The sequence below is a fragment of the Artemia franciscana genome, chromosome 14 (assembly GCF_032884065.1).
Source record: "Artemia franciscana chromosome 14, ASM3288406v1, whole genome shotgun sequence".
Lineage (NCBI taxonomy): Eukaryota > Metazoa > Arthropoda > Branchiopoda > Anostraca > Artemiidae > Artemia > Artemia franciscana.
This window is the reverse complement of record NC_088876.1, coordinates 28,822,290-28,837,416: the sequence shown is the minus strand read 5'-3', so window position 1 is coordinate 28,837,416 and position 15,127 is coordinate 28,822,290. Positions and strand designations below refer to the sequence as shown.

The 15,127-nt window shown below is 37.7% G+C and overlaps 3 protein-coding genes across 5 annotated transcripts in view; 2 read left to right on the top strand and 1 right to left on the bottom strand.

Annotated features, from left to right (window-relative positions):
- LOC136035850 (centrosomal protein of 131 kDa-like) overlaps positions 1 to 8,700 on the bottom strand; it is a 39,368-nt gene extending 30,668 nt beyond the window's left edge. The window contains exons 1-2 of the mRNA XM_065717809.1: positions 8,535 to 8,700; positions 115 to 225 (exon numbers count right to left, since the gene is read on the bottom strand). Of these exons, the coding sequence (XP_065573881.1) occupies positions 115 to 225; positions 8,535 to 8,672 (249 nt within the window). The 5' untranslated portion in view covers positions 8,673 to 8,700. The remainder of the gene's footprint in view (positions 1 to 114; positions 226 to 8,534) is intronic.
- LOC136035538 (S phase cyclin A-associated protein in the endoplasmic reticulum-like) overlaps positions 1 to 15,127 on the top strand; it is a 598,516-nt gene that overhangs the window by 116,125 nt on the left and 467,264 nt on the right. The window lies entirely within an intron of this gene.
- The window catches only part of LOC136035535 (uncharacterized), a 77,907-nt gene that overhangs the window by 56,321 nt on the left and 6,459 nt on the right, over positions 1 to 15,127 (top strand). The window lies entirely within an intron of this gene.

The window sequence follows — 15,127 nt, the reverse complement described above, 5'->3', positions numbered from 1 at the left end:
AAAACCCAAAGTGGATCTCGGTAAGCCATTATAAACAGGTTATGTGATTCAATATCAGCTTCTATATTAAACGGATACGAAAGCCTTTATTTAATGTAAGATAAACCTACTTACTGAAACTGACGTTTTAGAAATATTTGAACTTTTAATACTAAAAGTGAATGGATCATCATTGGAGTTCCAAGCTTCTGACCTTTGAGCTGAGACTCGATTGCTGAGTGAAACCTAGAAAATAGAATATTTTGGCCTAGTTTCAATATTTTGGTCTACTACATATATTAAATATAGACCACTTAATAGTAATTATATATAATGTTTTATAATAATACTATATATATATATATACATATATATATATATATATATATATATATATATATATATATATATATATATATATATATATATATATATACTCAATTACAGAGAGGGAAGGAAATAAAGTTAAACATAAAACATGAAAGTAACTAGCATTTTGAAATAATTTTAACGAGACAGTGAATGTGTCAAACGTTCTGGTAGCATAAAAGAACAAGGGCATGGAGTTCACAGAAACTACTGCTGGCTGTAGCCTATTATAAAGTAACGCTGTAATGTGCCCATTTTCAACCTCTAACAGCTTAGGTGACCATCCTCACTGCCGGACCTCACAAATTTGCTATCGTCATCACGCCATGGGAATACACGCTGAATGAATGGAATGAAGCGCTAGTGCGAGTATATAAGCAAGTGTAATTCTGACTAAAATCGTTCGTAATATATACATCTTTGAACAGAATGGAGGACTTTTTTTTTGTTAGGTCGTGTAACCTGAGTGACTCAAAGAGTAGGCTAAGCTATATAATGATTTTCAAGTGGTTTTAGGTGTTACCTTTCAAAAGACGAACTTTCATGTTATTTATAAAACAATGTATAATGTCGACAAGAATTTGAAAAAGGAGCATTTTAGCACAAATAAGTGATTACTATTTCTGAACTTCGGTTTATATTTGATTTAATACTTTTAAATTGCTGTGGGTATTGATACATCGATTGTTTTATTTGTGTCTTAATGTTTTACCTAAATGGCATCTTTTTTACGTTATATTTGTTGTAAAACAAAGCCGCAAACCGTGGCAAGAAACAAATTATAAACTAAGTAAATAAATAAACGAATACCTTATTAATATGAATAAATTTATTTAAGCCTAACTGTAAAGTCTGCAATCTTCAAAGTGTTTCATATCCTAAGAAATCTTCTTAGTCACCAAAAAGTACACAATAATAATAATAACTAATTGGTACCCTCTGAACACCACAAAAATACACTAAAGAGTAGTATAAAAAAAAAAAATAAAAGACATAGATAAAATTACACACAACTATAAAAATTACGCACAATTTTGACATCTTCAACTTTTGAATACTCATTCAACATGAGTAAAACACTACAAGATCTCACAACTAGCGGTGCTAGACAATTGATAGAAGCCAAATTCAGTGGAAATTCTGTTGCAGTGGTCAGTAAACCTACGTGACAGTTCGTCCATTTATTTTTGATAAATCAAAAAACAATGTACCGTCGGGAAATGTAACTATTACCAAATGAGGATACTAAGAAAAAATCGTAAAACGTAAACAACAATCGGATTTGCTTTTTATCAGAGACAGGGCAAAATTTTCAAAAAGGTGTCAAAAACAACACATTTGGTGCAGAAACACATTATATAGTAGACCAAGGGATACTATTTCAGGGTGGAGGAAAAAAGTACCCAGTCGCATTGGCCTCAGGTAGTCAAGAGTTGTAATAAGTTGTTGTTAGCAGTAGTAGATATTTTTCAGACTCCAGTTCCAATGGAACCTACCTTTATCCTCATGCATTTGGAAGTAACACGGAACCTGTTTCATAACATTCCTAATGTAATGTATTCTTTTTCCGAGAGGAGTATATTCAGCTGATAAGTCGAAAACTCCATCTTGAACCATTTCTTGAACCAATTATACCCCCTTCCCTCTAAAAAAGGGAGGATTATTATGATAAATAGGATGGCTGCCTTTTATAAACTTGACCTGAATTAAGTGTCGTCTTGAAGGTTGTCTTGGGGCCTTTTTCTTCATACTGACGTGGAGTTGCTTTCTGTGTGCCTTACTGTTTTTTGCTAGACAAAGAATGTCCAACAGCCGATGAGGTGCAAAGTTGTGTTTCCACCTCTTTGGGGGTGACGGCCATTTTACAATGACAAATGAGAATAAGAAATAAGACGAACAAGTTTTGTGACATCACTTCTCCTCCTAGAAGACATTCATTGTATTGATCGCGGGTCAATTTCTTTTCTGAAGTGAGAAAGTCAACACCAAAAAATATTTTTCCGCGTGTTCATTATGTCTGCATAGGTTGAGCAGCCGGTCATCCTGTGAGAATTGTACTATTATTGACGACTATGATGAAAAGTGTAGATTATGTAATCTATGTAGATTGCATAGAGGATAAGCAGTGGAAACTAAAGACTGTAATTCCTGTCTTAAAGAAATTTGAAATTCTCATATTAGAGGTTTCCTATGCTCCAGTTGCAACTATGATAAATTTGATAAATGGAAAAATACTTAACCTGGCATGATTGCAAATATAAACATGGTTTCAGTTTATTTTTAAGAGACTGGTATCGTCGTAGTTTTAAATTACTTTGTGATGAAAAACCTGGTCTGAGCTTCAATTGCTGGAATAATAAGAGAGTCTGATTTTTACGACATCCTTGTGAAGATACAGGCTACTATGATTATAAGCTACGAAATTTATTTGGCTGTTAAAGAAAGTGAATTTTCATGAAAGAGTATCGTGTGTGACATTGCTTCAAACAAGCAAATTGAAACATGTGCATTTTACAATATGAATCGAAGTAGTATTATTGACTTCACAAAGAGCTATGATAGAAATGAATTTACATTATATTATATAAAATGAGACCATGAATTTTGATCCCAAGATGAATACAGGTTGAATCCTGACGAATTGCCGCCACTTATATCTAATGATGTTTACCTATGCGTAGAAGAAGAAATCTATAGGAAACAGAGTTTTGTGCATAACATTTTTTACTAATGAACAAATTCAAAAACATTTTTAAAGCATTTCGCTCTTCGGGCACTGAGATTTATAATATAAAAACAAGAAAGAGTATTTTCAACTAGAAAATCATTCAAACGAGGATTGCCACCATAAATGCTAAGAAATCTCCTGTGATCGAAATAATAATCTAATCGGAAAATGAAATATAATAATGCATGAAAATCACAGCTTTTGGTTTTTGGTTTATAAATCTTTTACTCCCTTCTGATTGAATCTTGAAATCTTGATCCGAAATCTTGAATAACAGATTTCCCGTTTTTCTCAAGGACATTTTTTATTGTGAACTGTGTAGAACGTATATGGCAGGCCAAATCGACTTCAAATTCAATACACTGATTATTTGATTTGTGTTCATGGTGCCAAGTCTAATAGAACACTCCCATCAGGGGTAACTTCCCAGTAGGCTTCAAATCGACTTAACAACTTTAATGCAAAACTCTCCTCCAATGGTTCGGCAAAGGTACACTCTAAACGTACTGTGCCCGTTTGGACAATAGTCATATTTTGAGTACCGGGCAAATCCAATGCAATGATACCATGAGTTTTCGTAAATATTTCTTCGGTTATAACATTTTCGAATAATTGTGAATATCGATCTAGGGATTGCGTTGTCAAGTTATTAGGGTCCTGTAGGATTTATCAAAGGATAAATTGTAGAGAGGAATTCGATTTACTTTACATACAAGAGATGGAAGTCCAAACATTTCAAAATTATGTGAAGAACTTGTCCACGATCCAATGGTTCTGGTACATTTTAAAAGACTCGAAGCAAGTTTTGAACAATTTTCACCATTGATAAATAAAGAATCGGTGTAGGTACGTGTACTCGTAGCAATTTGTCGTTGATTTGTCATTGTATGAGGAACAAGAAGTTTGATATTACTTCCACTAGCTCTTAATTTCTCAATTGCCAAGGCAACAAAACTCGTACCTTGTTTTTTTCCTACGTGAAGTATTGCCGAGGTGAGAGATACTGTTACATAAGGTGCAGTGCCAATTACTTTTCACAAAAAAAACTGGACGCTGCATGTTTTATATCAATATTTACATTGGGAGTCAACCATTGAGGTATATTAAATATTTCATTATTTATTTTCCCAACCATATGAAAAATCTTTACTTGTCACATCTCTAAGTATATTGCTAGTGTCGGTGTTCGTTTCATATTAATATCCAATAGCCATACCCCTCAATAGCTTATAGGACATTAGAATCACCAAGATGAATTGTATATAACTTGTATAATTTAAAAGATTATTGATTGTGCTCACCAATGTTCCAATTATGTAGACACTGATTTGTCTAAACAAATTGTGTAGCACACAATTTTCACAGGATATCCCAACGGTTACTCTTGGTTCTTCATTTGTAGTTTTCTGGACGATGAGATGTAAATCTATAAATGTGGAATTCAAATCTATGAAATAACCCTCACTGGAACAAATTTGAAAATGCATGTTTTCAAAGAGCGGTTGTTGTGGATAAAATTGTTCATAGTAACCATGTTTTACACTCACATCGACAACTTCTGGATTAAAAACATTTAAAGATGAATTGAACAAAGGATGATATTCCTTGTGTGGTAAATATGCCATTTCCAAGAAAAGAAATCATTTTTCGATCTAACGGTTTCTATTTTTGGTTTCCTTTTCTCCTTTGACAAGAACAGTGTTGTACGCTTCTGGCCTGAGTTGAGACGGGTATTGATAAGGTATTTCTTGCCTTTTTAAACCTTTATCGCTTTGACGTGATTTCATTCGCTCACCGAGGGATCACGCACTGGACCTGAGATCTTACGAAACACTTTCTTTAAAATCCTTCCCAGAACTCAGTGTAGTGTAGGGGACCCAAAATCCGCAGCAGCCGGTAAAATATTTTTTTTTGCCAGGGGCAGAGCAGATCGAAAAAACTTAGCAAACCAATTGCCGAAACCGTAACCGGACATTGACGAATGGTCTTTGTATAATACATTTGGTGGGATTTCATCGGTTTTTTAAAAAGAAACTATTACATAACAGCCAAAGCCGCAACATGCACCTGCATCGCTTAGAAAACATTCCCCAAGATGTAACAACCAAACCCTATATATAACATGCACCTGTGTCTTGAGGGAGTTGAAGGGATACCAGGCCGCTTCTATGGACGCTCTGGGGGTACTGGCCGCTTGTATTGTGGGGGTATTGGCCGATTAAAAGCCTTAAGAGGATACTACTGGGAATAACCGTGAATTTAGTCTTTGAACATGAATTTAAGGAAGACGGGACAGACTCATCCATTGGATGCAACTGAGCCTCCCAAGTTGCTGAAGCTGGATCTTCGTGGCAAGGGCGGATCCAGCCTTTCGTTCTAGGGGGGAGTGGTTCTTACCGAAAAGAGTGGGGGTAGTGTCCTTTTTGTTGGCCACAAGGCTGACTTTATTTTTCACGTTTTAAGTTTCCCTGGCGGTCTCTTTGTTAACGAAAATGTGGTTTCCATATATTACAATAATGATTACAAAAACTGTACTTGATCAACTGACAACTGTTTACAAGCAAAATTCAAGCTTCCTGGATCCACTGTTCGCAAACCTGTCGATTACTCTGTCAATGCTGATATCGATGTTGCGGTGCACATTAAGGAGGGCCAAACCACTGAGTCTAGTTTGCCCCATCTGTGCTCTCAGCCAGGTTTTCAGTTTGCGTAAAGTTGAGAAGCTACGCTTGGCAGATGCCACGCTCACCGGAAGAGATATAAAAATATCAAGAAGTGAGCTGTATACAGGTGTCTGTCACATTCCTTGGCAGTTTCTTCCATTGAACTAGGAAAAATACCTCTTCTCTCTTAACTCGAAACCATCTACTTCTCCACACATGCACTTCTGCCAAAATAAGTGTTGTTCTGGTAGACGGCACGGTTAAGCCAAGAAGTTGACCGTACATGCTAGAGATCTCTTTGACGGAAGATGTCAGCAAATGATCAGGACAATTCACAATATTTGATGGCAGCAGTACGGTTAACCGGAAAGAGTTCAGCGTATCTCTTGAGAATCGGTTCTTAAAGTCACTTATGACTGAGTCGAGCATAGGTATAAAAACAACACATCGATAATATTCTTTAGGCGTAGTATGGGGAGGATTATTTCGATAGCCTATCTTTGTGTAGTCCTTGGAACTTGAACAGCCAATTGGATTTTATCTGACAATTCTTTTGCTTGCTCGAATACTAATACGAACTCTTCGTCACAAGTTTCCCGTTGCTTTGCTAGAACATCCAAAAGATCGGAAACGTGGCCATCGGCAGTGCCCAAGTCCAAAGTCTTCTTCTTGAATAGCCGACTAAGAGGCAAGGTCAGAGCGCAAATACTGTGTAGACACTGAAGGGAAACTACGAATCACACACTATGTAACGCTGTGATAAGCGTCTTTGCCTTCGGAGCGGTCACTGATTCACTCCAGTGACTAATGCGTTCCAAAGCCTGGACGATTTTTGGAAGTCCGGGCACAAACTGCATAAGTGACTCGTGTCGCTCGATCCACCTCGTTTCGCCAATTCCCGTCAGTTGAGCTTTTTGAACCTTATTCAAGACGTAATTTCTCTTTGCAGATGCATTGCTGACTTTACTCTTTCTAGAATGACACCTATAACTTCTTTCGAACAACAGTCAATCAACTGGTTTTGAGTTGTTTTGCTGATGTAGGTGGTATTTTTTACTGATGTTTTCAGTTGTTCCTTTAATTTACTGTCGCCACTTTCAGCACGATAACGTAGTAGTCCTCGGAAGTTTCCTTCATTGGAAAGCGGCATGTCATCCATTTTTAAGCTGCCATCATCCCGATGGCCCCTCAGTGGAATATTCTGCCTTCCTAGAAATATGATTGATTCCAGAATCGGCTTAAGCCTCTCTCGGTTTTCTATTACTTGCTTCATTCGCTGTTCGTTGACGCGATTATTTACAGATTCGTGCGGAGAATGGTAGGCTCTTAGAAACGACTTTCTAGCCTCTACTGCGTCATGATGGTACTGGGAAGCATCATGTACTGTCAGGTCTCCATCTTTTCCCAGTAACTTAGCAAATTTTGTGACAGGCTTTGTGACCAGCTTTTGTAGGGAACCTTTCTGTTTGAACCCCCGCTAGCCTCAGTTACAAAAAGAGGGCAGTATTTGCAAAAAAGGACTTTCTGGGCAGCAGAATATACAAGCCAGTGGAAACTCTACAAATGAGAATCTTTCAAGTACCTTTTTCCGTCTTTCCCCCGATTTAAATGAACAGAATATGGCATTTGGCATCCAATCGGGAGTTTCCTTGGCCTCTTCAGAAGCTCGCACTTTATTCGGTCGTCAATGGCATGTATTGTACCGATGTGGATCCCAATATCGTTTTCCGGAAGCAGGGTTGGGGGCGGGGGTGTTGTCGGATGAGCACTCTGAACGCTTACGGGGTTAACAGAAGATTGCAAAGTGTTAGGAATTTGCCCGTGTTCGCCACTTCCAACAGAACTAATTGAAGAGCTACTTGCAGTTACAGTTACACTATCCATTCTGTGAGACTTTGAAATGATAAAGCTGTCAAGCGTCTTTTGTCCGTGTTATCCCGACATCAATATCGCTTAAACGACGAAAATCCTCGTGACACATGCACATTCAAATTTCATTATACACTGGAACGAAATGTTTGTTTTGACACTTCAGGTCCGGTTGCGTTGCACAACCCCACCCACTTCCAATGTGTACATCGAACAGGGAGGCGAGAACTAGCTAAAATTTACCGAGTTAACTGTTGCTATGCTATGAGGTGACAAAAAATACTCGAGGCTAGCTTGATAGTGGAAAAGCTCGGGAATGAACGTAATGTAAAAAGGTTTTATAGTCTAGTTACAGTAGTTAGAACACGCGTTAATGAAGACTTTCGTAAGTGCAGTAAAAAAAAATACAGCCCATCTAGGGGGGTGATCATCTCTCTCGCCCCCCTGGATCCGCCCCTGCTTGGTGGGGCCTGAACGTTGGGTTTCATGGCACACGAAGAGTTCAACACTTGGGATTTTATCAAAGCAGGTGTTTCTGGTAAATCGGCGGAGACATTTAGTTTTGAAAGCTGCGAGTCAATGTTAGTCATCCACCTGCAGCATCTGAGTTTCACATCATTAGATTGCAATGGGGTGATTAAGCTATCAAAGAGTCCTGTCTTAAGCCGTAGAGAAAGATCTTTGCTACGTCATTTGGACAGAAGGAATTTGAAGTTGGAACTTGCAACGACGAAACATCTTTTAGTATCTTTTAAGGGCTTGATAATTAGTATGTATTGAAAGAAAAATATATTTCAAGTTTTTTTCAATATTTGAGCGGCTAATTAAAAATACTAGACAATTGTTAGACATTCATGGTTTTCTCTTATTCTTTTGCAAGTACGAGATTTAAAGGAAAATTTAAAGTATAAAAACTGCAAGAGTACCTGTGATCCACTCAGAGCAAGGCTTGAATCTTGAAGTCCACCCAGATTTTTCTTCGGAGCAGACTGAGTCCGAAGTGTATGACTCTTGGACTTGTCTTTCCTGCAGCCAACCTTTGAAGACTGAGGACGCAAAGCCATAATTCTTAAGGTTTTTTCTGCTCAGCCTAAAAAAAACAACAAAAAAACTCATCTGTACATGCACAGAGCCAAAGGAACATTCAACTAATTAGAAATCTATTCAATAAGCCCCAAGAGGAATTTACAAACTATTTAGAATATATATATATATATATATATATATATATATATATATATATATATATATATATATATATATATATATATATATATATATATATATATATATATATATATAATGAAAAAAGAAATCACCAATGCAACAGCACAAACACGTAAAAAAAAAGACAGAAGGAGAAAAGAAAGACTGTTTTCCTACATTAGTAATTAATATAGATCAGTACTTGAATGAGGCCTTAACCCTATTCATCCATACAATTACATAGATCAAACAGCATAGCCATACACAATCAACTATAAAGAATAATCCATGGACTGGCAGTCGTGTCGTAAGTAAGCTTAAGTCGTCATTTACCAAATAATAAAACAGTAAAAAAAAGACAAATAATTCAGAGGCAACAACCTAACACAAGGGCTCATCAGGAGAATACAGACTTGCCTATAGGGTTTCGGCACTTAAAATTCCCTACCCAGGCAAGTGGCATGCCTACCATAAATTCCCTATGGTATCCCCGTGTTAGGTATCACCCCCAAAATATATGCCTATGAAAAAACAAATGTAGAACAACCAAGTAACACCAAAACAAGCTTATCATACAGTAAAACTCCAAACATTTTCGATAATTTATCAATAACTGAAGTTATAAAATGTCAGTAAGATAGGACCCGTGAATGGTCGCCAGCCGGTAATATCGTCAAATTATCGGTAATATCGTCAAATTAAAAAATGCCAGTAAGATAGGACCCGTGAATGGTCGCCAGCCGGTAATATCGTCAAATTAAAAAATGCCAGTAAGATAGGACCCGTGAATGGTCGCCAGCCGGTAATATCGTCAAATTATCGGTGATATCGTCAATTTAAAAAATGCCAGTAAGATAGGACCCGTGAAGGGTCGCCAGCCGGTATTATCGTCAAATTATTATGGCTTCTTGCCAACCGTAAACATAGTTTTTACTATTTTTTTTTACCGTCAACATAGTTTTTACTATGTATAGCAAATGCATGGAATGTTGAAACCTTTAGCCACTTTAAAACAACACTAACCTTTTTTCGCGATTTTTAATGAATTATATTTTCACGACTGGAGAGCGATAGCGGTTAGTGACAAATTCAAGTAATGCCTCAATCCCAGGACGAAAGTATTTCTTAAAGGCCCTGAGAAGGAAAGTGACACTACAAGAGTCGTCAATACAAGATGTTGACTAAATTGTAGATTAAAAATTCATTGAAAACTGTTGTACAAGGTCAATTTTTTATTTTTTGAAGTAAGTTCAGGTCCATCTCCAAGAAAAGTCTAACTAATATCTGATTTCTGACTTGGTGAATGGTTATGACTCAAAAAACAGAAAGGAACTGCTGCTTTGCCAGTTCCACACCATCCATACTGTTTTCGATAGTAACACTTTCCCTCACCTTTACGCCCTTCTTCACAATTAATACACCCTTACGGTCACAAACACCCATCTTTTGGAAGAGGTCAGAGCCATGGAACCCAACCTTTCCCTCCAGTCAGTGATGGTATATTTTGAAGCTTCGTCAATTAAAGCGTTAAAGTTGATATTTCCAACAGCTTATATGAAGTTGATATTTCCAACAGCTTATATGAAGTTGATATTTCCAACAGCTTATATGAAGTTGATATTTCCAACAGCTTATATGAAGTTGATATTTCCAACAGCTTATATGAAGTTGATATTTCCAAAAAGCATTTGAGCAAAAAAAAAGGAGATTACAGAATGTTTCACACTATCGAGTTTTTTGAAGCTAATACTCATTTTCCATTTCCAGCAATAGTAAAAATGTGCATTTTGTGGAACCCAGGAGTTATCACGGTTGTATTCTGAACATCGCTATCGAAAAAGAAATGTACCCTCTAAGGTTTGGAGGATATACAAAGATCTTTTTGACAGTCCTAAGCCAGCTTGCTATCTTAAAATATATGTTTGACAGCGAGTAGCCTGTGATACACAAATTACATTAGATTTAGCTATTTTCAAACGAATATTTGACTGTTGCGTAGAAATTTCAAGGAGCGATATCCTCCTCCAACTCCCCCCAATGTCAAGAGATCTGGTCAGGATTTGCAATAAGAGCTCTGAGACATACATTTCCTCTAAATAAAAAATTTCATTAAGATCCGGTCACCCGTTCTTAAGTTAAAAATATCTCAATTTTTCTAATTTTTCCAAATTAACACCCCCCCCCCCAGCTCCTCCAAAGAGAGCAGATCTGTTCCAATTATGTCAATCACGCATCTAGAACTTGTGCTTATTCTTCCCATCTAGTTTCATCTTGATCTCTCCACTCTAAGCGTTTTACAAGATTTCTGTTTCCCCCCTCTAACCCCCTGTCCCCGGATGCAATTCGAGTCGAAAATGGCGCATCTGAGACATAAGATCCTTCAATATATCAAGTTTCATTAAGATCCGGTCGCCTATTCGTAAGATAAAAATACCCCAATTTTCTAAGTATTTTCTAAGATGTCCCCCCCCCCCAATGACGCTGGATCCAGCTGAGATTTAAAATAAGAGGTCTGAGTTACGAGGTCCTTCTAAATATGAAGTTTCATGAGGATTCGATCACTCCTTCGTAAGTTAAAAATACGTCATTTTTTCTAATTTTTCAGAATCAACCCTCCCCCCTCAATTCCCCCAAATAGAGCCAATCCGTTCCGATTATGTCAATCACGTATCTAAGACTTCTGATTATTTTCCCCACCAAGTTTAATCCCGATCCCTCCACTCTAAGCGTTTTCAAGATTATAGGCTTCCCCCTCCGAACTCCCACCAATGTCACCAGATCCTGTCAGGATTTAAATTAAGAGGTTTGAGACACGATATCCTTCCAAATATCAAATTTCATTAAGATCTGATTACCCGTTCGTAAGTTAAAAATACCTCATTTTTTCAGAATTAACCCTAATTTTCAGAAGTAACCCTCCCCCCTCCAACTACCCCAAAGAGGGCGGATCCGTTCCAGTTAGAATCAGATAAGCTAGAAAGCCTACAGTGCAGGTAAAGCGAAGGAAGCTACAGCTTCCCTAGTCCCGAATTAAAATCATTGGCAACTTGGTAAAAAAATAATAAAAGTGTTGAGCGATGGTATATGATTCATGACTATCAATCTATGATAGAACTAAGGCAGATAAGCATAGAGTAAACAACCACCCAACCTGCACCGGCATGCATAAAAAATAATTCAAAGATTTAAGGCTGAACCAGTTCACAGGCAGGAAGTGGACAGCACGTATAGTTCATATTATAAGAGCTATGCTTACAGAGAAAGCCCACTAAATCGCTAAATTCGCTTTGAATCATAGGCGAACAAGGTACCTAAGCTTAATAAGGCCCACAAAACAATAATATCAAAATACTATTATGTTGAGCTATAGATTTATAACTGACCCAGTTCACATGCAGGAATTGCCTGCAAATTGGGCAACTCATAGTGTTTCATTCGCTTTGACTCAGAGGGGAACAAGCTACCTAAGCTTAATAAGGTTCACAGAAAAATAATATAAAAATAATATTATGTTGAGCGATGGTCTATGATTAATGACTATCAGTCGATGGTAGAACTATGGCAGATAGGCATAGAGTAAACAACCACCCACCCTGCCATGGCAGGCATAAAAAATAATTCAAAGATTTATAGCTAACTCAGTTCACTGGCAGGAGTGACCGGCAAAAGAACAGGCATCTAGGAGACTGGAACAATTAAAACTACAGGCAAGGACACGTGCATCTTATCTGATAGCCAGGCATGTCTTAAGCCTCTTACGAATATTGAAGCTTCACCAATTACACTGATGCATGCCCTGGGACATTTCCTGGGATCACAAATGAGAAATTGGCAGCTGAAGCTAGGAATTAATAGCATGTTATGGACTGGAACCGTTCATTCACATCATCCAAAGCTGCAGGAAAGCGACAATAAGGAGATAGACTGTTGAGAGGGCACAACAAAACTGGTACAGACAAATAAAATGTAAATAAGCAACGCTGAACAAACATTTCCTTTGACTTGGAAGGGATAAAATACGAACTGTTATTGAGGCCGTTCCAGGAATCGAGAATTTTCGAAGTTATCTCAATCAATAGTTGATTCCCCAATTTTTCAAAAATCTCATATGGCCATTGAAATAAGAAGGAATCTAATAGAATTGTCAGCAGAAATAACAATTTTATGCGTATCAGTAGGCATCAAATCGATGGCTTTTTTAACTACGCACTAAATTATTATTTTCGTGGGAAAGATGTTGTAATTGGGAAACGATTGTCCTTTCAACGTTGGGAGGAATTTCGCAACGTGCATTCAATTCGGAATGTCTATCACTGATGAAGTACAATTGTAAAAATTTATGATTCTCGCCTGAGAATGGTTGAAGGGACCCTGCTCTATGATAAATTTGCCCTTTTACTTTGAAGGTAGACATAAATTGATCTGGATTTTCGATTTGGGCTCCAAACGACGTCATTTGGAAAGATGAGTTGTATTTTCTGATTTTTGACAAAAAACGTTTAGATTCTGACGTAGTTCCAGTAAGTAAAGTCTTCAATGGCTCTGGTGGTGCAGCCAATAGAGGAAGTTTAACTTTTCCTGAGGCGCAACACATTCCCATTGTTTCACCATTGAATTTCAAGGCCTTGCAATAGGGACAAATTTTAGACATTGTCCCGATTTGAACACATCTACTCAAGCTATAATCATCGACTGGGCTGTACCTGAATGCCAGGCGATAACTTTCAGGTTGCTCTGATTCCTCGGCACGCTTTCTTGTCTTACTTTCTCTATCAGTAGCAAGCCTGATTTCTTGCTGTTTTTGTGATTCCTCGGCACACCTTCTTTTTTCACTTTCTCTTTTAGCAGCAAGTCTGGTTTCATGTTGCTCTGGTAGTTCCTTGGCATGCCTTCTTTTTTCACTTTCTCTTTTAGCAGCAAGTCTGGTTTCATGTTGCTCTGGTAGTTCCTCGGCACGCCTTCTTTTTTCACTTTCTCTTTTAGCAGCAAGTCTGGTTTCGCATTGCTCTGGTAGTTCCTCGGCACGCTTTCTGTTCTTTCTTTCTCTATCAGCCTCAAGCCTGTTTTCTTGCTGTTCTTGTGATTCCTCGGCAAGCTTTCTTTTCTTACTTTCTCTATCAGCAGCAAGTTTTTTGGCATAGACTCTTTGAGCATTTTCCTCAGCTGTTGCCATTGTAAGTTCATCAGTCATTTTACAGTTAAACATTAATAGATTTCTCCGTGAACGCATGTCTTAGTGACGTCACCGTCATAACAAAAATGACGACAACTAACTTCATGACGTCAGTCAACTCACAAACATGACGTCACTCGACAGACACACACACACACACAGACAACTTGATTTTATATATATATACTAGCTGTTGGGGTGGCGCTTCGCGCCACCCCAATACCTAGTTGGAGGGGGCGCTTCGCGCCCCCCCCCAAGCCCCCCGCGCGCGTAAGTCGTTACGCGCCATATTAGTTACGCGCCATTGTAGTTGTGTCCCTATGTCCCATCTGTAAGTATATATATATATATATATATATATATATATATATATATATATATATATATATATATATATATATATATATATATATATATATATATATATATATATATATATATATATATATATATATATACCAGCTGTTGGGGTGGCGCTTCGCGCCACCACAACACCTAGTTGGTGGGGGCGCTTCGCGCCCCCCCCCCCCCCCAAGCCCCCCCCGCGCACGTAAGTCGTTACGCGCCATATTAGTTACGCGCCATTGTAGTTGTGTCCCTATGTCCCACCTGTAAGTATATATATATATATATATATATATATATATATATATATATATATATATATATATATATATATATATATACCAGCTGTTGAGGTGGCGCTTCGCGCCACCCCAACACCTGGTTGGTGGGGGCGCTTCGCGCCCCCCCCCCAAGCCCCCCCGCGCGCGTAAGTCGTTACGCGCCATATTAGTTACGCGCCATTGTAGTTGTGTCCCTATGTCCCACCTGTGATATATATATATATATATATATATATATATATATATATATATATATATATATATATATATATATATACATATGTTTTTAACTACGTAAAACTTGCGAATATACAACATTCTTTGCTGTCCCATCGTCTGTGCATATAAATAGATTGTCAGGTTTACCGACTCTTGAACATGCAACGCATAATGGTCCATGGGAAAACAATCCGTATTCAGATCTATACCTCATGATTCTATTGATTGCCCTTGAGCTTTGTTGATGGTGATTGCTAATCGACCATTTCCTTTGTTGCCGTCGTCATTTATATAT